The 20,932-nt window shown below is 40.9% G+C and overlaps 1 protein-coding gene across 1 annotated transcript; it reads left to right on the top strand.

The window, feature by feature from the left end:
- The first annotated feature begins 2,385 nt into the window (after positions 1–2,385).
- Positions 2,386–9,067, top strand: LOC111021032 (ENTH/VHS family protein). The gene is made up of 5 exons (XM_022297864.2): positions 2,386–3,131; positions 3,694–4,443; positions 4,587–4,742; positions 5,389–6,348; positions 8,592–9,067. The coding sequence occupies exons 1-5, from the start codon at positions 2,925–2,927 to the stop codon at positions 8,631–8,633; spliced, it is 2,115 nt and encodes a 704-aa protein (XP_022153556.1). The 5' UTR covers positions 2,386–2,924; the 3' UTR covers positions 8,634–9,067.
- Positions 9,068–20,932: the final 11,865 nt, after the last annotated feature.

Here is a 20,932-nt window from a genome sequence, read left to right on the forward strand (position 1 = left end):
TTATGTCGCTTCTCCGAGGACTCTGGCCGATCTGCCGGTTTGCCTTTGTTGAGACTTGTCGGCTCAGAGTTTCTGTCATCATGGTCGCTCTTGCCCCCATTTGATGTCGGGGGTTTATGTTGCTTTTTCATCTTTTGGGAGTCGAAAATCCGGGTTCGTCGCCTGGTATTTCCACCTATCCGCAACTTACTTCCTGCACTGTTTGTTGACTCCTCAGTCTTGCTTTGCGCTGGGCCCTTTCCCTTTCTCAGGTCTCTGACAAGGGGCACTTCGTCGGACTCTTGTCGCTCGAATTGTCGAAGGACTTGGGTCATGAGTTGAAGCATGCCCTCTACCTTGTCTTCCAAGACCGCGAACTGCTTTTGGAGCGGCTCAGGGGTCGTTAGTGCATGCGCCTCGGGCAACCATTCATGACGTTCTAGGCTTGGCTGGCTGGTCCCATCCTCGGGTCCTCCAACTTGGGGGTCGTCCAAGTTCAGCCTCCTCTTGGCAGAGCAGTTATCATCAGAGTGTCGTGGACTCCTTTCTGGTGTCATGTTGCTCAACTGGATGCTTTAAATCGTTCCCACAGACGGCGCCAATTGTTGATGCGTGGATTTCGGTCCTCCGGTCCTTCTCCTCGCACCCACCAAACTTGTTGATCCGGGACTAGTACCTGCAAAACCAAATCGAGCTAAACTGGTGTGACTCTAGTCACACGGGCTCCGATGCTTAACAGTTGTTGTTTTGGCTGGCTAGAATTTTTAGGGGTGTAAATTAGTCGGGTCGGTTTTCCTACAAAATCGAACCGACCCGAAGTCGGTTTCACGGTGGGTCGAGCAATTTGCATCGGGTTGGGTCGTCTTTTTTTTTTAATTATCAAAATCGAGATGGGATTAGTGTCGAAATTTAAATTATATAAAATTGAAATTCAATGGGATTAAATTTTGTTTCTTTCCGTCTCGAAACGTTCCTTCTCAAATTGAGAGAAATCGAGAGAAATTCTGAATTTCTGCTATATTTATGTTGATAGTCAATTTTAATCTGTAACTTTTTATTTTATCTATTTAATTAATTTTTATATTTAAATAAGTAGTGTAATTTATACAATCAATTAGCTAGGTTTAAAAAAATTTTGTGGCTAATCATAAATATTACTCTTATGGATAAAATACTATTTTTTTTGCGAGTATTCGTTTTCTAATTGTGTTGAATGCTTTTAATTAGACTTAAATTTGTGGTTGAGTTTCAATATTTTTCATGATTTCCTTTAATTCCACACATGTGAGGATAAATGATCGAACTTCCAGTCTAATTAGCCATCAAGTCATACTTGAGTTGATACTATTTTCATGATTGAGTTTGGTTATTTTTTTTTATATCATTTTGGAAACTTTATTAGTTGGATTATGTATGATTATTGGTTGATATATTTTTTTTATTGAAAACATATTAATTGCATCAATACCAAAAGGAGCATAGCTCAACGATAAGATAATTGGCATATATCTCAAACTAAGAGACTGTGAGTTCGATCCCCCACTCCTACATGTTGTATTAAAAATAATTGTATCAATGATTCAAACTATTATTTAATTTGATAAAATTAAAAGCGTGTAGTTAAAATTTGTTTGGAGGTGAAACTACGATACGCCACGTGGGCTGAAAACTATGCTCCACAATCGATCTAATGGTGCCGACCTGCGGAGCTCGATGGAAGACACTTGAAGTTTCAAGCAAGATAAGGATACCTTAGCTTGACAAGCTCGAGTGGATGAATCCAACGGCCTAAAAATACAGTTCAAAATAATTCAACAATTTAGTGACAAATTAATAGCTGCTGTAACGAAAAGATTCCGACCTAATCCTTATAAATACGCAATTACGACACCCAATCAAGTATGTAATTGTGTTTGGAACGGATCTAAGGATTTAGAAATTTGACTAACTAGCATCATAGTGTTTGTCGCTCCACTCAATTCGACTAGTCACTCAGACGTATCTCAAACCTTATAGAATTCAGCATAAACAAAATTGAACCTTTTGAAATTGATCATTTTTTTTAATATAAATGAATTCACTAAACTTCCAACAATGTTTGGTTGTGCAAATTAATATTGGCTAGCATAGGATTGGGGCCAACGTTCATTTACTTTCTCTTCACTTTCCCCAATTAATTATATTTACTTTTTAACCTAAAAAATGTACCTTCATATAGCACAACTATTTAGTTAGGTTTTATTCATCAAAATTATTAAAACTAAAAAAAATAAAATAAAAAATAGTAATAAGAAACCCCCTAAATTAGATATTCGTGAAAAATTAATAATTTTATTTGATCGAAAAAGAAAAAAATTAAGAGTGCATCCCCAAATGTTTGATCGCTGATCGCCATTCCCAGCCCACAAACAAACAAAGCTCCAATTGCATCAGAAGGATTAAGAAAGAAGAAAAAAAAGGAGACGAAAAATCGAAGGCAAAAAAGATTTCATTTTTATTTCAAAAAGAAAAATCTAGAAGAACAGAAGGTAAAGCAAAAACTATTGCAGGTGGCATTGAAAACGTGAAATCCCAGCAGTGGGCCGACGTGTGGTCACCCGCGCGGACCTGGTGAAGCCAAAAATCCTCCAATTCTTGCCATTTTTCCCCTCTTCAGATTGTAAGACCCTCAATTCTGATACCCAATTTGGCTTCAGATCAACCCCTTTGGATTTGCAGACGAAGATCGGCTGAATTGAGGAGCTGCAATTTTTTATTCCCACGAATCTGATTAGGCTTGCGTGGTGAGACTGCTTGGAGGATAAGGCAAGCATTGACTGAGGTTTTTCCCCCCTAAAGAACTTCGCATTTCTTTGGGTTTCTGGGATTCGGATCGGGGGATTGTTTCGAGTGGATCGGGTTTGAAGCGCTTGTTCGGTGTGGAGTTGGTGATTTAATTGGTCAATATGGATTCGAGTCGGAGAGCTGTAGAGTCGTACTGGAGGTCGCGGATGATTGATACGGCGACCTCGGATGAGGACAAGGTCACGCCGGTGTACAAATTGGAAGAGATTTGTGAAGTGTTGAGATCTTCGCATGTCAGTATTGTCAAGGAGTTCTCGGAGTTTATCTGGAAGAGGCTTGAACATAAGAGCCCGATTGTCAAACAGAAGGTGTTTATATCTTTTTCTTGCTTGTTCTGATTCCTCTCGTTTTAATTTGGGACTTAATTGGTTTAGGACTATAGGTTTTCTGTTCTCTGATGCTTTGGTGGTCTTAGAAAGCACGGCAAAGTCAAGTAATTCACTTTTGGGTTATGTTGTCGAGCTTCCTACTTCGAGAATTTGGTTTGATCTTAGTTCGGGATTGGTTCGGTTTTGATTTTGTTCAGCTGTTGATAGAATAATCAGTAATGAACACAAGATTCACCCACATCCATTATCCCTTTTTTACCTGTGTTCTTTCGAAACTCAGAATTTTTGATCGTGTAATCTGTAGTTTTCGTTAATTGTTATTTGCTTGGTCTGTTTTGTTTTCCTTGTCCCTTTTATGATATACCATTGTAGACTGGGAAACACGATTAGATCTTGGAATTGTTTCAGTTCAATGATTGCTTTGAATTTTTCGATAATTTATTAGATAGCTGACGTGTGCTACAGTTTTGAAAACATTCCATGAGTTCCAGTCTGTGGTTTAATTTTGAAAAATTTGGATTTGTGCTTGATTTTACCACAGGCTCTTAGGTTGATAAAGTATGCAGTTGGAAAATCTGGTGTGGAATTCAGAAGGGAAATGCAGAGACACTCCGTGGCTGTCCGCCAGTTATTTCATTACAAGGGACAATTGGACCCCCTTAAAGGTGATGCACTTAATAAAGCTGTGAGGGATACTGCTCATGAAGCCATTTCCGCTATCTTTTCTGAAGAGGACAACAAGCCTGCACCATCTGAGAATCTTAACAGTCGAATTCAAGGTTTTGGGAATTCAAATTATGAAGTGCCATCAGAAGATAAGAAGTCATTTCTTAGGGAGGTAGTTGGTCTAGGAAGTGCATCTATAAAGCAAGGACTAAGTAATTTTACACAAGGACATTCGTCAAGAAAGAATGGTGCTAGTAGTCACAGGGGTCCCAACCTTCAGAGGTCATTGACTACTGAAATGGAGTATGATAATAGGTACGAACCAGTTGAATATGGCCGTGAGACTCATGGTAGTTTGGGCACATCAAGGAGTACAACTAGTGGAACTTGGAACCAGGATTCTAGGGTAAGTAAGGTGGAACCTACTAATGGGAGCCTGAGTTCTGGATTTTCAGAGAGCAAAACTCGAGAGGAGAGGTTACTGGATACCATTGCAACATCAGGTGGTGTGCGCTTACAACCAACTCGAGATGCTATTCAGGCATTTTTTGTAGAAGCTGCAAAGTTAGATGCATTGGCGCTGAGCTATGCTCTTGAATCAAAGCTTACATCCCCATCATGGCAGGCATGTTCTTGCTGTTAATATTCTTTTCTATGATATTATATGAGCAAAGCCTGGCTTTCTGTTTTGGATTAAGATAATGAAAGTTGATATTTGCATATTGATTTCAAACTCAATCTGTTTTTCATGAGAGTTTCATTTTTCAGGTTCGTTTCAAAGCTCTCTGCATCCTTGAGTCTATTGTGAGGAAAGATGACGATGATCATTTTTCGATCGTGACATCTTATTTCAGTGAAAATCAAGATGCAGTGATTGGATGTTCTGAATCTCCCCAAGCGTCTCTAAGGGAGAAGGCTAGCAAGGTAAATCATCAGTTTACCTGCAAAAATATAATGTACATGCTTGTTTTGCCATTTTCCTTTTTGTGACTTTCTCCATAAAATGGTACGGGAGGGTTTTTTTTTTTTTTGGTTTAAGAGAAAGATCGCATCAGAATTAACTTTTCCTTCTTACTTTACCCTTTGGAGATTTAAGACTTATTATAACATCATAAATTTTTTTTCTTTTTTTTTTTGCAAAGAATAATATCATAATTTATGTGAGTCGTAGGTACTCCTTTTGTCATTATATTCATAAACCTTCTTATAACAATTTTTGCTGTTACGATGTTGTTTTACTTTGCTTCTATAAGATCTGAATAAGGAAGCGACTGTTTGATGAACTGCTGAGTAAAGCCGTCATTAGGATGCTTTTTCTTGAATACTATATAATTTGTTATGATGTTATTTACTTTGCTTCTATTTTCTCTAAGATTTGGAGGAAGCAACTGCTTGATAGTTGACGCAGTTGCTGAATAAATTCATCATTTGGATGTTTGTCCTTGAATACAGTATAATTTTATTACTATTGCTTGAAAGAAGTATGATGGAGCAGGAAATAATGTAAGCTCAACTTCGAGGTCTTATCCTGAAATTGAATTATAATTTAGTTCCTTGCCTCTTTGGGCAGGTTATCCCTCTTTTAGATGGAGGGAAAGGAGTCCCCCCCATGAATGATTCAGAGAAGTCCCTCCCAAGCAACACCAGTTCCACTATTCAGATGCCAGACTTAATTGACACCAGTGATGCAGATGATTACGGTGGAACAAAAAATTCCCAAGAGGTGGAAAACAGTAAAAATATTAGTATTAATCCGTCGAGTACTCCATTAGTAGACGACTTATTTGGAGATGGCCTGAACACTGTTACTAGCACCAGTGAACTAAAGAATGATGACGACCCCTTTTCAGATGTCTCGTTTCACACTACTGAAACTAGAGAACATACAGATGATCTGTTTTCTGGGATGAATGTTGATAGTAATCATGTTACTAATGAAAATAAAAAGCCGGTCTCGGAGAAGAAAAATGATCCTGGAGGTTTTGATATTTTTGGATCAAGTTCTGAACCTGCATTACAAGAACATGCAAGGAAGGATGTTAATGACTTAATGAGTGGTTTGTCCGTCCATGAAGATGCCTTGAAGAGTAAAGATAAGGAAGATTCTAAGGATTCACTATCTGCATCTTCATTCTCAGTTTCTAGCCAACCCAACCATCAGTATCAGATTCCTCAAGATTCTTTAAATGGCATGTACAGTTCACCAATGGTTGGGGCAAATATGAATGCTACCTTTCTCCCTGGAATGGCTTATCTTCCTCCCAGCACAATGTTCAGTACAGCCTTTTCTTCTCAGCCAATGGGTTATGCTCCCACGGGAAACTTCTTTGCTCAACAACAATTACTATCAGCCATGTCTAATTACCAACAGTTTGGGAACCCCAATCTCCAATCAAGTGGTGGTGGTGCGGTTAATGGAGGAACTGCACCCCTTCCTGACATATTCCATCCAAATCTTCCAACACAAGCGCCTAGCTCCATGATGAATAGTTCAAAGAAAGAAGAGACCAGAGCTTTTGATTTTATCTCGGTAAGTTTAGTTTCATCTAACTCTAAATTTTCCTAACTGTGCATTATGATACTGCTTTAGTTTTTATGGCGATCTTCTGAACGGTGGTTAGAGAAATATGGCAATATATTTAGTGCTAAAACTTTGAGAGTTTAGTGGCCATTGGAGTTAGAACTGAAAAGAGAGAAACATAGAAATGGAAATGAAAGAATTCACCATATCATCAACCATCATGGTTCATGGTTCGGCCTAGTAACCATCATGGGATGATCCAAGTGGTCAATGAAGGCCAATGTAAATAGTAAAGAACTTAGAGGGAATGGATTCAAACCATGGTGGCCACCTATCTAGGATTTAATATCCTACGAGTTTCCTTGTCAACCAAACGTAGTAGGGTCAGGTGGTTGACCCGTGAATAGTCGAGTTGTGCGTAAGCTGGGTCCGGACACACGGATATCAAAACAAAAAAAAAAGGTTCGACTTAATGGTCAATGAGGGTCAATGTAAGTTGTAAAGGACTTAGAGGGGATGAGTTCAAACCATGGTGGCCACCTACCTAGGATTTAATATCCAACGAGTTACTTTGGCAACCAAATGTTGTAGGGTTAGACGTGGTTGTATCAGGTACATGCAAGCTAGCCCAAATACTCACGGATATTAAAAAAAAAAAGAATTCACCCTATCATCTTAGATAACTATTAGATTCGATTGACCCGAATCCACTAATCTTAGCACACAACATTCCTACTCCATAACTAATTAAAATTTATTTAACCATTCTCGCTAGAAGTCCTACCAGATTTAAATTTGAACCTAAAAATCTAATATGAATCAGGATTTCGAGACTCAAAGTCTTAAATATTAAATAAAAAGTTGAATAGGCAAGTGTTGACGCAGTGACAAGATGTTGAGTCAAAAAAAAAAAAAAGTTGAATAGAAGAAAACTAGTGTATCCAGGGGGAGCTAACAGAGTTTCTACATTGAGAAGGATGAAGGTACAAAATAAATCTGCTGAAAAGGAAGTATCCAGAAGAAGCTAACTTCACTTCCAAGAAAAAAGGGAAAAGACCCATCCCTCAAACAGCTATACGAAACTGGAATATTTACAAATATCAAGTTAAGTGAGGCTCAATTATTGAAATCCAAACCTCTGACCCCCCGTGATTGTAATTTCTATAGTTAAGGGAAAAAAAAGACCTTGCTATACTTACACTTCCGACCAAATATATACTGTCCCAGAGAGTAACCAAAATTCTAACCAACCATAGTGTTTTAAATCCCTCTCTAAAAATAGAGGTGAGGCATCTAGCTACTACTCTGGTGAATCCTTTCTTCTATAGCTTGTGGTATTAACTCCTATTGGAATTATATGTTAGTATTTTATTTTGTTAATAATTTTTACTCTACCTACACCTCATATATGCATTGTCCTTTTGCCACAACTTAGTGGGGAGAGATTTTTTATGCATATAACTATTATAGATAGCCACAATTATATCAGACTACATGTTATTAAACAAGAGAAGTATACATTCTAATCCAAAAGAAGAGCTTCTCCTGATTAGAGCCCCTGAAAAATGGAATAACATGTCAACCAATAATCTCTAAGATCAAACCTCAAATTCAAATATGGTGTCACATGCACTATATTTGAGTTTAAGATAGATAGGGGTGCTTTATGGAATAAGTCAAGACTTCGACCACAAAATGCAATTCTCGGTATGTAATAAAAGTAGTAGATTATCCTGCCCAAGGAAGAGACCGAAGTCCTAGATGCTTTCTGGCGATCCATGATCCTCTGAGTGCACCTATAGATGCTTTCTGGCGATCCATGTTACTTGACGATTGTTTCTTTTGGCGCCTTGGTATGCAACAAAAGTGCTGAAGTGCTCAACAATTTGTAATTTTTTTCTTTTGCCTGTGGTTGAGGCTGAGCCCCAAATCTTACTGTCTGAAATTGAATGGTAGTGAAGGGAACAGTGAAGATTTCCTATTTTCATGGATAATCCGATCCTCAGTTCCTGTTTGAATTTTAATAATTCTCTTCATACCAAGTTTGAGATTTCACTGGCTAATGTAAGATGGAAAGTTTGACTTAAAGGAACAGAGGTTGAGGAAGTCAACTTCCATTATAGGGGTATCAAATACTTGCTCTAGATCAATATCATCTCATCTATCTGTAGAAAGCTTTTAAAATACAAGGGGCTAAGGAATCCTATTTTACCAGTAAATTTTTTTCCACTAACTTTCATGCTATCTTGTAGGACCATATTGCGGCAGCTCGGGATCCAAAGCGGGTAGTATGAATTTGGGAGGCTATATCTCACCATTGAGGTTCTTAATAGTCATTGTTGGGTGTTGGGCGAGTTAGAGGTGAGGTGATGAATGGAAACCAAAATTCTGTTCCAGTAGAAACAGATGACGCTCCGATCGCAAACGAGGAATACAATTTGATGCGCCGCATATTATAAATGGTAGGTGATCAAGAACTAGGAAAAATGAGAAAATGGAAAAAGCAGACAATTAAGTTGAAGAAAATTGACAGTTGCTTTTGCATAATCAGCTCTATATTGTGGTAATTCCTGGATTGGTTGCGTTTCTTCCTCAGTTCCAATTTGTAGAGTCTTATTTTGCAAAAAGAAAAAAAAAATGTAGTCTCTCCCCCTAATTTTGTTTGGTTTTTTCGCATGAAATACTTGCAATTTGTAGTGGTAATGGTAATAAAGCAGTTTGTTCTTTATTTTTTAAATGTATCCATCATTCTATTGCATGTGAACTGAATTGCAGCCATGTATATTGCTTTTTTCTCTGTAATCTTCATTTTTCCAGTGGAACTTGCAAGAGTTGGTCCATTTTGAAAGTGAATGTGTATGCATTTTACCATGACATGTATATATATTACTTTTTCTTTCTTTTACAATTTAGGTTCAAATATATTTGGTTTGTGGAACTTGGGCTTTGATTCATTTTGCTCTTTTACTTTCAAAACATTGTAATTTTAATTTTTGTACATTTTAGTCTCCATGCTTTCAAAAAATGGTTTTCTCTACTTATAAAAAGTAATTATTTTGATCTTATTTCTTTCGATTATAATTTTAATATGACACTTCACTTACTAGATTTTTTGAAATGTAGTCTTAAATTTGTATCAAAGAGTTTTCATTGTGTATTTATTGTGTATAAAATTAAACAAAGACTAAATTAGTCTATTTTTTAGATACAAGGATTAAATAGACGTTTTGAAAGTATGACTAAAATGAACAAAAGTCGAGGATAAAAAATCAAGGTTGCGAGGGACATAATTTTAAATTTTAATACAGAGAAGCCATTCTTAGATTGTACATCTCACATAAAATAAAAAGATAAAGAAAAAGGGCAAGAAAGAGAGAGAGATATGATTCCATAAGGTAATTCGAACAAGCTTCAAGACTAATTGAAATATCCAAATAAATTCAATGAGAAAATGAATTTAGGTAAATATATTTGAAACAAAATTTTCTTCTCAAGAAAAATCCCATCGGAGAGATTCAAAACCCACATTATTGATCTAACTACATGTTATTACACTTTGATTCCAAGTTAAGGAAAAAAAGAAAAGAGGAGAAAAAATGGAAAGTATAAAAGAAAAGAATATTGCACTTTTTCCATATGCTTTGCTTTATGGGATAATTGACACAAATATTCTTGGCTGTACTGATTCAAACTAATGTGAGTGATCTGATCCAATCAATACGAAAATACTATAAGATACAAAGTCTTATCCATTATATTATCCAAATCTCTATAGATTTTATGCTAATCATTAGCAAATTTGTTATTTGTGCAAAACATAGTTGTCCCTCTTTTCTTTATAACATTTCTTGGAAAAATACTTCCCCAATCAAATCAATATAAGATGGTATTTGGAAAAACAAAAAATCTTTGAAAGGAGTTGATTGAAGAGTTTCAAAATTTACAGAGTTTAAGTTTAGAACAAATTTTTTCAAGGATGGCAACGAAAAAAGTTTCAAATTTAGGGTAAAAATCATCAGATCCACGGGTCGTTACTTTAATTCATGTTTTAGGTTTAAATTTTGGAGATGACATGCCTTCCAAGTTTTCCTACCAGCTACGCATGTTAGAAAATATTTGATTTATGAACTAGGTTCAAGTAATCGAACTTATGTTTGATACATGAGCATTGCTCTATCTTAGACTACAAGCTACCTAACTCATAGATTATGTAAGCTCCACATTATTTACATATGTCTTTTGCAGGAGTCGAACAATCAACTAAACACATTTATCCAATTTGAGCTAGGTTTAAATTGACAAGTAATTACCTAAAATATATCTTTAGTATATTACAAATTAACCTGTTTAAATTATAAATCCATAAATCAAAATACCATGTAACACAAACTCAAGCTTCTATCATTCATTTCTTTATACAATTGGGTACTTAAAAAACTTAAATTTGTTATTCAAATGAAGAGCTAGACCATTGTAATTCACTCCAATATTGAACACCACTAATATTATTTTAGCTAGCTTTTTAATATTAATATAAAAACAAAAGACAAGCACTACTGGCCAATAGAAAGAATGAAAAGCACCTTTAACTTACACTAAATATTGCTTTGAAAAAAATATGATCAAAGGACAGCAAAAAATAAAAAAAAAAGGAAAAACTTTAGATTATAGATTATTTATTTACTACCAAACAAAGTCTTTGCCAACCTTTTCTAGAAAAAATCAAAGCAAAAAAGAGCCTTCTTTATTTTTTCTTTTCCTTTGCAAAAAACAAAAATAAAAAAAAATCACATATATTATAAATACACAATAAATATATATAAACCTTTATTATTAATTTAATTACCCTCCAATAATTTGTTGCGTAAGAGAAATATTATAAGTAATTGACTGTACTTGTCTTCCAATTATTGATTTTTTTTGTTAATTTGATATTTAATTAATTATTTGTATTTGGTCCTACATGTAACATGTGTTCAACACTTATTGTAACACGAAAAATCTCCATTCTCATTTCTTTGAATTATTTTACTAATTAGAGATGATAATTTATCATTAAATTTACACAAGATAACAAAATGAAAAACAAAAAGTCAAAATGTATCTCACATGAGGTGTATTTTAAAAAATCATATGTAAGTATGTCATTGAGTAGAAATAATCTTATATAAATAAATATATTTTCTAAGCAAATTAACTCTCCCCAAAATCAAATTGCTCAATTAAGGCCATATATTTGATTATTTAGTTCGTTTCTTTTCATTTTGTTTTTTAAGTCACAATCTTATTTGAATTTATTTTAAAAGTAGTTTAAGAGTCTAGGTGAACTTAGCTCAATTGTAATTGATACTTGTGTCTGACTAAAGATGTCATAAGTTTGAATCTCCCCATCCATGTGTTGTATTAAAAAAAATTAGTTTAAGAAATCTTAGCAAAATTTTAAAAATAGAGGTTACTTTTTTTATTTTTTATTTTATAAATTTTGGGTTAGATTTCCAAATAAAAAATTTCACATAAATTAGAGTAAACCGGTCAAATTTTTTAAAACAAAATAGAAACCAAAAAAAAAAAAAAGAAAGAAAGAAAGAAAGAAAGAAAACGAATACCAAATGGTTATCAAAATTCAACTTTACCTAAATCACAATTCACATGGAATAATCTCGAATTCACATAATACTAATCTAAAATGATAAGCTGACTAATTAACATTAATTCCTTAACGAGTGTTTGATGCAGAAATTTGGTCTTTTGTGATTCCGCTAAGGCCCCGTTTACTTACTCGCAATCGTACTCAATGAATCGTAATGAGAACTTTGATTACCTTTGGCTTTGATGATGTTTACCAAATTGTAGGAATGTAATCACGATGAGACCTACCTCAAATTTTGTAATCCCATCAATCCCATTCCAATTCTTTATTCCGTGGATCCCACATACATATTATAATTAATGTATTCGTTTTACCCTTTCCCTCCTATGGATTATATCCATATAATTTTTAATTATTTCTTTTATACCTTTATAATTTCTTCTCTATTTATATTCCAATTTTATTATTTGATGTGATTTTATTATATAATATGATAAATTAATATTAATTAATATCAATAAATTTTTTAAATAGATATTATTACTTTTAAATATTAGATTAATAAAACTTTAATAATATGTTATATTAAAGTTTGTTTGTTCTAATAAAAAATATTTTATTTGATGTAATTTTATTTTAATTATTCATTATGTATTAATATTAGATAAATTGTTATAATAAAAAAATATTAACTATCGATAATGTAGTAATAAATTAAATTAAAATTTATTATTATTGTAATTCGAAAAAGATTAACACAATATTATATTTGTAATTAGCTAAAAAGGAGAAAGAGATACATTAGTAATTGTTACATATCTGATCCTGATTCCGATAACAGAAAATTTATGGTAAACAACATCAATGAAATAACATTACGATTTCGATTGATTTCATTACGATTGACTTTCATTACGATTAATTTCCATTACGATAGTAAACGTGGCCTAAGTTCGCACCAATCTTTTGGAATAAAAGGGATCGACAATACCTGCAAAACAGAATAGCACTTTGCCACACAGGCTCCGATGCTTAAATCAGAATCGGAGTAGTTGAGTATAAAGTGTTGGGTGTTGTGAGCATATCTTTAGGGTATAGCTTACTCTCGTATTTATAGAGATCGAATCATAATCGCTCTAGGAAGATTTACATAAGTTGAATCCTAATGCACTTAGGAGATCTAAACGAAGTGGGCCTCATGCTGCATTTAGGGCCGAGACCAAGTAGACTCGTATCGGGTTGCACGGGGGTCGGGGCAAATCGGTGAAGTTCTCGACCATTGGGTCAAGAACTACTCGGCGTTGACCATAGCCGACCCGGGTTGCTGGGCCCCGATCCACTTACCTCTCTTCGGGTCCGCTTCTTCTTCGGCTCCATTTCCTCTTTTCGGTTGTTTAGTTCGATCTCTATTTTCTTCCTACAATAATGAGTATTTTTCTTCTTCTTTTTTTGATAAATTCTTTGATGAGTATTCATCGCATTATTTATTTCTAATTAATCTTTCAAAAAGATACAACAAATTACATTTTAATTACAATTTTCCTTTTTTTAGTTAAAAAATGAATATTTAAACCTAGGATCGAAAATATATGGTTGAATCAACTAAATTATGCGTGAAAGTATAAAAAAAAACTAAAAGAAAGACTTCCTTATTAGTTTTGTGGCAGTGGGGGAAACTTATTAGGCCATATTTATTCTTAATTAAAGGGGAAAAAAGATATTTTATTTTTGCCTTCTTCTTCCACTGTTTCCTAAAGGAGCTGCCAGTTTAATACCTGTTTATGCAAGGATATGCACAACAGTGTGTTCCCGATTGTAGCTCGAACTCGGCCTCCGGACCGACCTGAACACTTGGGCGGACCTGCACAAAAAGGTGAGCACTCCGACGATCAAGTCAGTATAGGTCGGATTCCAAGTTTAGTTCGAGGCCAGAAATCGTCGTACCTGATCGGGGAGTGAGGTCCTCTACTTATGGGTGGTAGTCTCGCTGATCTCGCGACGGTTACATTCGGTAATCTCGGGACCGTCGGGTACACCCGGTAATCTCGGGACCGACGGTTACGCCCGATAATCACGTCGCCGATAGTTGCTCACATCAGCCCCTACCAAGCTCCCCGGTAGGTCAGACCTGGGCCAGGTTCACCTCGGCCCTCATACTTAGCATTTGTCGACGTTAGTGGCGGCCATCTCGGCTATCCGAGTTGGGCATGACTCATGAGCAATCTTGGAGCACCAATAGGGGTCCTCCACGTGTCCAGGGTATTCCCTTCCCCAAACATTGGCCCCCTCTCTGTCTGGTCCGATCTCGACCTGGCAGATAAGTTCATTCGACTTACTTTGGACACGTGGCGACTTCCTATTCGTGGGAAAATACAACCGTCGCGGAAGATTTATCGTCGGAATATTCAAATATTCCGACGCTTCGGATCTCAGGGAGGATCCTAGCCGCTCGTTGATTACACGTGTACGGTGGGGAAATTCTTCCGACGGGCTATAAATGCCCCCAATCCTTCAGGTCATACCTTACGTTCCCTGGATTCGTAGAGTTCGATCTGAAGGCAGCTCGAACCTTTGGTAGGTCGGTCTCTTCCCTCTCTCTTTCGAACGTAGTTGCCATGTCGTCCTCTTTTAGCAGCAACTTAGGATCCGATTTAGCTCGTAGGTTAAAGTCCGAGCTCGAGGAGATAGAAAACTTTAGATTCTCCGATGACGGGGAGGATAGTGACGCCTCCACCTCAGGTCAGGGTTTGGAATACCCTTCTAGGATACCTGAGCACTACCTCGGATCCCTTCGTAGGGGGTTCACTATCCCTGAGAACATCCTCCTCAGGCTTCCGGAGGAGGGGGAGAGAGCTGGCAATCCTCCAGAGGGATGGGTCACTCTCTACTTCAAAATGTTTGAGTACGGCCTCAGGCTTCCCCTTCACCCTTTTGTCCAAGAATTTCTCTTCCGGACGGGGTTGGCTCCGGCTCAAGTGGCCCCCAATGGGTGGGGTGTCATTTTCGCTTTGGCCATCCTCTTTTGGCTACGAGCTCGGGATAGTGAGGAGGCCGAGCTGTTGGACGTAGACCAGCTCCTCGCGTGCTTCGAAGCAAAAAGGATAGCTAAGAAGCCTAGTCGGTTCTATATGTGCGCAAGGAAAGGCGCAGGCGGTATAGTTAAGGGGCCGACCTCCATCAAGGGATGGGTGAGGAAGTGGTTCTACGCTTCTGGGGAATGGCTCGCAAAGGACGAGTCAAGTCGTTCCTTCTTTGACGTCCCCACTAGGTTTGGGAACCTAGGTACGGAGTAGTTCTTGCTTTTCGTAATTTTCTTTTCTGTCGTTCAGGTCTAACTCGGATTTTGTCTTCGTGCAGTTTCAATCCGATCAGTCCCCGAGCTAACGCAAGCCTCCTTCGACACGCTGAAATACTACAAGGAGCGCTTTCCGAGGGGTAGGAAGGTCGGAACCCTGGTGACCGACGAGCTGCTGCTAGATTACAACCCTGCAGTTCGTCCCATTGAATCCTCAAGGCCGAACTCTGAACTTGGTATGCCGAGCTTGCCTCCCCCCTTTTTCCTCCAACCTTGTGTTGACCCCTGTTTTTATTCCGCAGCCATGGTTTGCGGATTTGCAAGCAGCGTGAAGCGCAAGTCCAAGGGCCGAGCCCATGCTCTTGAGGCCGCCCAGAGTTCGAAACCTGCCACCCCTGCCGTGGCAGGGCCTGCTTCGGAAGATCCAGCCTCAGTGGTCGAGCTGGAGTCTTCTGGGGGTCCCTCGAGGGAGAAGCGCCCCAGGGATCAGACCGAGGCGGTGGACGCCCCGCCTTTGGGCGAGGAGGTGAGGGAGGAAGCCCCTCTGAAGCGAAGAAGGAAGAAAAAGAAGGCGATCTCCCCCTCGGAGGTCGGAGCTTGCAGGGTCTGGCCTGCAAGTTTCGCAGATCGGGTGGACGATCCTGCGGCCAGGATGGGCGGGACGTCCGACGTGACGGCACGGTTCAGAGTTAAGCCGTCGAGTTCCGGGGTGAGGGACCAGGTGTCCCGCATCTCAGCTGCAAGTTTGGACCGCTGCCTAAGAAGGGCGTCCAAATTTGTGAGCGACCCTGGGTCCGTTCTGCAGAGGACCATCGATTACGCCGCCGAGGTAAGACTAGTGTCCCCATTTTTGCTTAATTTCGCCCAACAGGTAGTTCGGTCTAACTTTTTCCTTGTATCGTTTCTCAGGCGTTCGTTGCTTCCATTCAATCGGCTCTGGCTGTAAAGGCCGAGCTGGATGGGAGGGAAGTTCTGGCAGCGAGGGAGAAAGAGGAGTTCTCTACTGCCTTGGAGGCTGCTTCCTCCACCATGAAGGATGAGCTGCTGAAGGCTCACTCTGAGGTGGAGACGTTGAAGGCCGAGGTGGAGTCCCAGGCCGAGCTGCTGAAGAAGGAAGAGGACAGGCGCAAGGCCCAACTCCGAGCTGCCCACGCTATCACCAGGGGCTTGGAGAAGGAGAAGTTCCAGCTCCTGAAGGAGAAGGACGACATGCTCCAGGCACTTGAAGCGAAGGATAAGGAGCTGGAGCATGCGACTGTCGAGCTGGAGACGGCGAAGGAGCGGCTCAGCAATGGAGTCCTACTAGAGCAATCGTTTAGGCAACATCCTGACTTCGATGGATTTGCCAAAGATTTTTCTGACGCGGGCTTCAAGTTCCTCATGAAGGGCATTGCTTCCGACATGCCTGACCTTCAGATCGATCTCAGCGGTCTGAAAAGGAGGTATGCCGAGAACTGGGCGTCTGGGCTTGGCGGCACCCCTGGCCCCCAAGCGTTGGTGGATCAGTATGTCAGAGATCTGGACTCTGACTACTCCGATCTCGAAGAGGACCAGGTCGGCGCCGCACAGGAGGGCACTCCTCAGGCGGACCCTTAGGCGACCATCCTTCATGAGGCTTTTCTCTGTCTCTCTTCTCTTCCTTTTTTGTTTGTAAGTGTCAGGGCAGAGCTGCAAGGTCTATAAGCCTTGGCTCTGCTCTCCATTCAATAAAGAGGCTCCCATTTGTTTTTACTTTGTTGTCGGCAACATCTTTCCTTTGCTTTTTCTTTGAACTGCAGCCAATGTCACCTCGCACCTTTTACTTTTAAGGTCGCGCCTTCAATTAAAATAATTTGAAAGTTTGAATTTGAATCTCTTAATGTTCAATACATTGCACCAACTCTGGATTTTTAACATTTCACCCTTAACTTAAAAAAGGTTAAAAGGCTAAAATCTTAAGTCCGTAACTATTCTTCATATCGTTCCTCGTACCCCTAAGTTCGGAGGCTTGATCATTTTGAACTTTTCACATCGCCCCTTTGCCTTGAAGGTTTGAATTTTAAGTTCGTCAGTGGTTTTGGCATCGCACCTCGTACCCTTAGGCTTCGGAGGATTGAATTTGAACCAACTGCTGGAATGTGATCGCGTGGGAGTTCGTGGCCCCCATTTAATTTCTGGTCGAGCTCGGAAGCATGAAATTAAATCATCACATTTATTCCGATCATAATTCTTTTGGAACAGTCTCTACAGATTCATTGAAAATCCTTTTGGCATTTCAAGGATAATAACGCTTCAGGTGCTCCGCGTTCCATGGGTGCGCGAGGACGTCTCTTTTCAGATCGGCCAATATGTACGTCCCAGGTCAGACTATGCCCTTGATCTCAAACGGGCCCTCCCAGGCCGGATCAAGGGCAGCCACATGCGTTTGGACCCTCCTTAAGACCAGATGTCCGACCTGAAAGGCCCGAGGTCGAACGCGGGCATTGTAATGTCTGGCCATTCTGCCCTGATATTCCGCCAGGCGTAGCTGGGCCATTGCTCTTCTTTCTTCCAACAAGTCGAGGTTGAGGAGCAGCTCTTCCTCATTTGTCGTAGGCTCGTAATGCTCTACTCTGTCAGATGGCATGCCGATGTCAACCGGGACTACAGCTTCGGAGCCGAAGGCCAGGGAGAACGGGGTCTCACCCGTCGACTCTCGTTGGGTGGTCCGGTACGACCATAGAACCTCTGGTAGCTCCTCGGCCCACCTGCCTTTCTTGGAGTCTAGTCTAAGTTTGATGCCTCGCTTGATGATCTTGTTTACTGCCTCCACCTGCCCATTTGCTTGCGGATGTGCGGGGGACGAGCTAAGATGACTTATGCCAAGTTTGCTGCAAAAGTCTTTGAACTTGGCGTTGTCAAACTGCTTCCCATTGTTTGTCACTATGGCCTGCGGTATACCAAAGCGACATATGATATTCGTCCATACGAAGGACGTGACCCTGGATTCCGTTATGTGGGAGAGCGCTTCGGCCTCGGCCCACTTGGTGAAGTAATCCACCGCAACCACAGCGAACTTGGTCTGGCCCGTGCCCAAAGGGAAAGGACCAATGATATCTACCCTCCACTGCGCGAATGGCCACGGGGCCGAGATGGGGGTGAGCAGCTCGGGAGGTTGGTGGATTATGGTTTCGTAGCGTTGGCAATTGTCGCAAGTTCTAACGAACTTCTTGGCGTCCTGGCTGAGGGTCGGCCAATAGTATCCTTGTCGGATCACTTTGGCTGACAGCGACCGGGCGCCTGAGTGATTGCCGCACACTCCTTCGTGGATCTCTCTGAGGACGTACAGGCCCTCTTCAGGGGTTAGGCATCTCAATAGAGGCAGGGAAAAGCCACGTCGGTATAATGCCCCATCTCGAACCACGAACTGAGCTGCCCGCCTTGCCAACTTTCTGCGCTCCTTGGGGTCTTGCGGTGAGTTGCCCCTAATGAAGTCCGCGATCGGGTTCATCCATGAGGATTCTGGAGCGCCGATCTCCATCAGATCTGGCTCTGAGATCGAGGGATTATCTAAAATCTCGACGGGGACCGATCTGGCCAGGTCGGTCTCGTACGCCGATGCTAACTTGGCCAAGGCGTCAACATTAGAATTTTCTGCTCGCGGAATCCGGCTTACTTCGTAAGTTCGAAACTGGGCGAGGTACGATCTGACCTTGCCCAAGTACTTCTCCATTCGGGTGTCTTTGGCTTGGTACTCGTCCTTGATCTGGCTCACAACCAGCTGGGAGTCACTGAAGACCTTAACACAAGAGGCCCCCAATGCTCTAGCGATTCGCAGGCCGGCAATAAATGCTTCGTACTCAGCCTCGTTGTTAGAAGTCCAGAAGCCGAACCGCAAGGCGTACTCAAATCGCTCGCCTCCTGGTCCGAGCAAGAGGACCCCGGCTCCGCACCCCTTCTCATTGGAGGATCCGTCGACATAGATTGTCCAAGGTAGGTCGGCCTCGCGCAGCTCGGAAGGTGGTGTGAGCTCGGCTATGAAATCTGCCGTTGCTTGTCCTTTCAACGCAGTTCTGGGTTCGAACTGGATGTCGTACTCACTTAGCTCTATTGCCCACTTCATTAGGCGTCCAGAAGCTTCCGGCTTATGGAAGATACTTTTTAGGGGCAAGTTAGTGAGCACCACCACCGTATGGGCTTGGAAGTATGGTCTAAGTCGTCGGGCCGAGGTGACCAAAGCGAGAGCCAACTTCTCCATCTGAGGGTATCTAGTCTCGGCTTCGGTCATGGCCTTGCTTGTGTAGTAGACCGGGTTTTGTCGCGCTTCCTCTTGCCTGATTAGGGCCGAGCTGACGGCACTGTCAGACACCGCTAAGTACAATTGGAGCTTGTCCCCCGGCATGGACTTGGCGAGCAAAGGTGCCGAACAGAGGTAGCTCTTCAATTGCTGAAACGCTTGCTCGCACTCCGCTGTCCATTCAAACGGCCCTTTCTTTCGTAGGACTTTGAAGAAAGGAAGGCACTTTTCTGTCGACCTTGAAACAAACCGGTTTAGGGCCGCAATCCTGCCATTGAGGCACTGAAGCTGCTTCAGCGTTTTAGGTGCCTCCATCTCGATCACGGCTTTAATCTTTTCGGGGTTGGCCTCGATTCCCCAGTTGTTCACCATGAAGCCAAGAAATTTTCCCGAAGAGACTCCAAAGGCACATTTAGCCGGGTTGAGCTTCATTTGATATGCCCTCAAGACCTCGAAGGCTTCGGTCAGGTCGGAGAGATGCGACTTAGACTGCTTGCTCTTGACAAGCATGTCGTCCACATACACTTCCATATTCCGGCCAATCTGCTTGGCGAACATTTTGTTCACCATTCTCTGGTAGGTCGCTCCTGCGTTCTTTAACCCGAAGGGCATGACCTTGTAGCAGTACAGACCTTGGTCTGTTATGAAAGCGGTATGACCTTCATCTGGGACATGCATCTTGATTTGGTTGTACCCAGAGTAGGCGTCCATGAAGGTGAGCAGTTCGTGCCCGGCTGTGGCGTCCACGAGCTGATCAATCCTCGGCAGTGGGAAGCAATCTTTCGGGCATGCCTTATTTAAGTTCGTAAAATCTACGCACATTCTCCACTTGCCGTTAGATTTTTTAACTAATACAACATTGGAGAGCCACTCGGGATACAAAATTTCTCTTATGTATTCAGCTTTCAAAAGTTTGTTAACTTCCTCAACAATTACATCACTCCTCTCCTTGTTCATAGGTCTTCTCTTTTGTTTCACAGGTCGGAATGATGGATCTATGCTGAGGCGATGCGTCATAATTCGTGGGTCAATGCCAGACATGTCCTCATGGGACCACGCAAAGACGTCCGAGTTGGATCTGAGGAAGTGGATTAGCTCCTATCTGTCGGTGGCCCCCAGCTTGGTTCCTATGCTTACCTGCTTCTCGGGACTAAGCAGAGGAATAAGCTCGAGCTCCTCAGTGGGTGCGGCAAACTCCTTCCTCGACAGGTCGGCCTCGAACTCGAGCGTCCCATCCCTACCGGCGAGAGTTTCAAGGGCGCAGACCGATGAGCCTTTGAGTGCGGAGGCATAACACTCCCTCGAGGCGGTCTGTTCTCCTCGGACCGTGCCCACGCCATTGGGGGTGGGATACTTCAAAACTTGATGAAGTGTTGAGGGAATGGCCCGAAATGAGTGGATGATGGGTCTCCCAAAGATGGCGTTATAGGCCGATCTACCGTCAATTACCACG

The sequence above is a fragment of the Momordica charantia genome (assembly GCF_013281855.1).
Source record: "Momordica charantia cultivar OHB3-1 chromosome 8 unlocalized genomic scaffold, Mcharantia_2.0 BLBB01000008.1, whole genome shotgun sequence".
NCBI lineage: Eukaryota > Viridiplantae > Streptophyta > Magnoliopsida > Cucurbitales > Cucurbitaceae > Momordica > Momordica charantia.

Bases quoted from the DNA above. Each gene is read 5' to 3' on its own strand.
- LOC111021032 (XM_022297864.2), top strand. From the start codon at position 2,925: ATGGATTCGAGTCGGAGAGCTGTAGAGTCGTACTGGAGGTCGCGGATG. The intron at 3,132-3,693 runs GTGTTTATATCT...ATTTTACCACAG, and splicing joins GCCCGATTGTCAAACAGAAG to GCTCTTAGGTTGATAAAGTA. The intron at 4,743-5,388 runs GTAAATCATCAG...CTCTTTGGGCAG, and splicing joins TAAGGGAGAAGGCTAGCAAG to GTTATCCCTCTTTTAGATGG.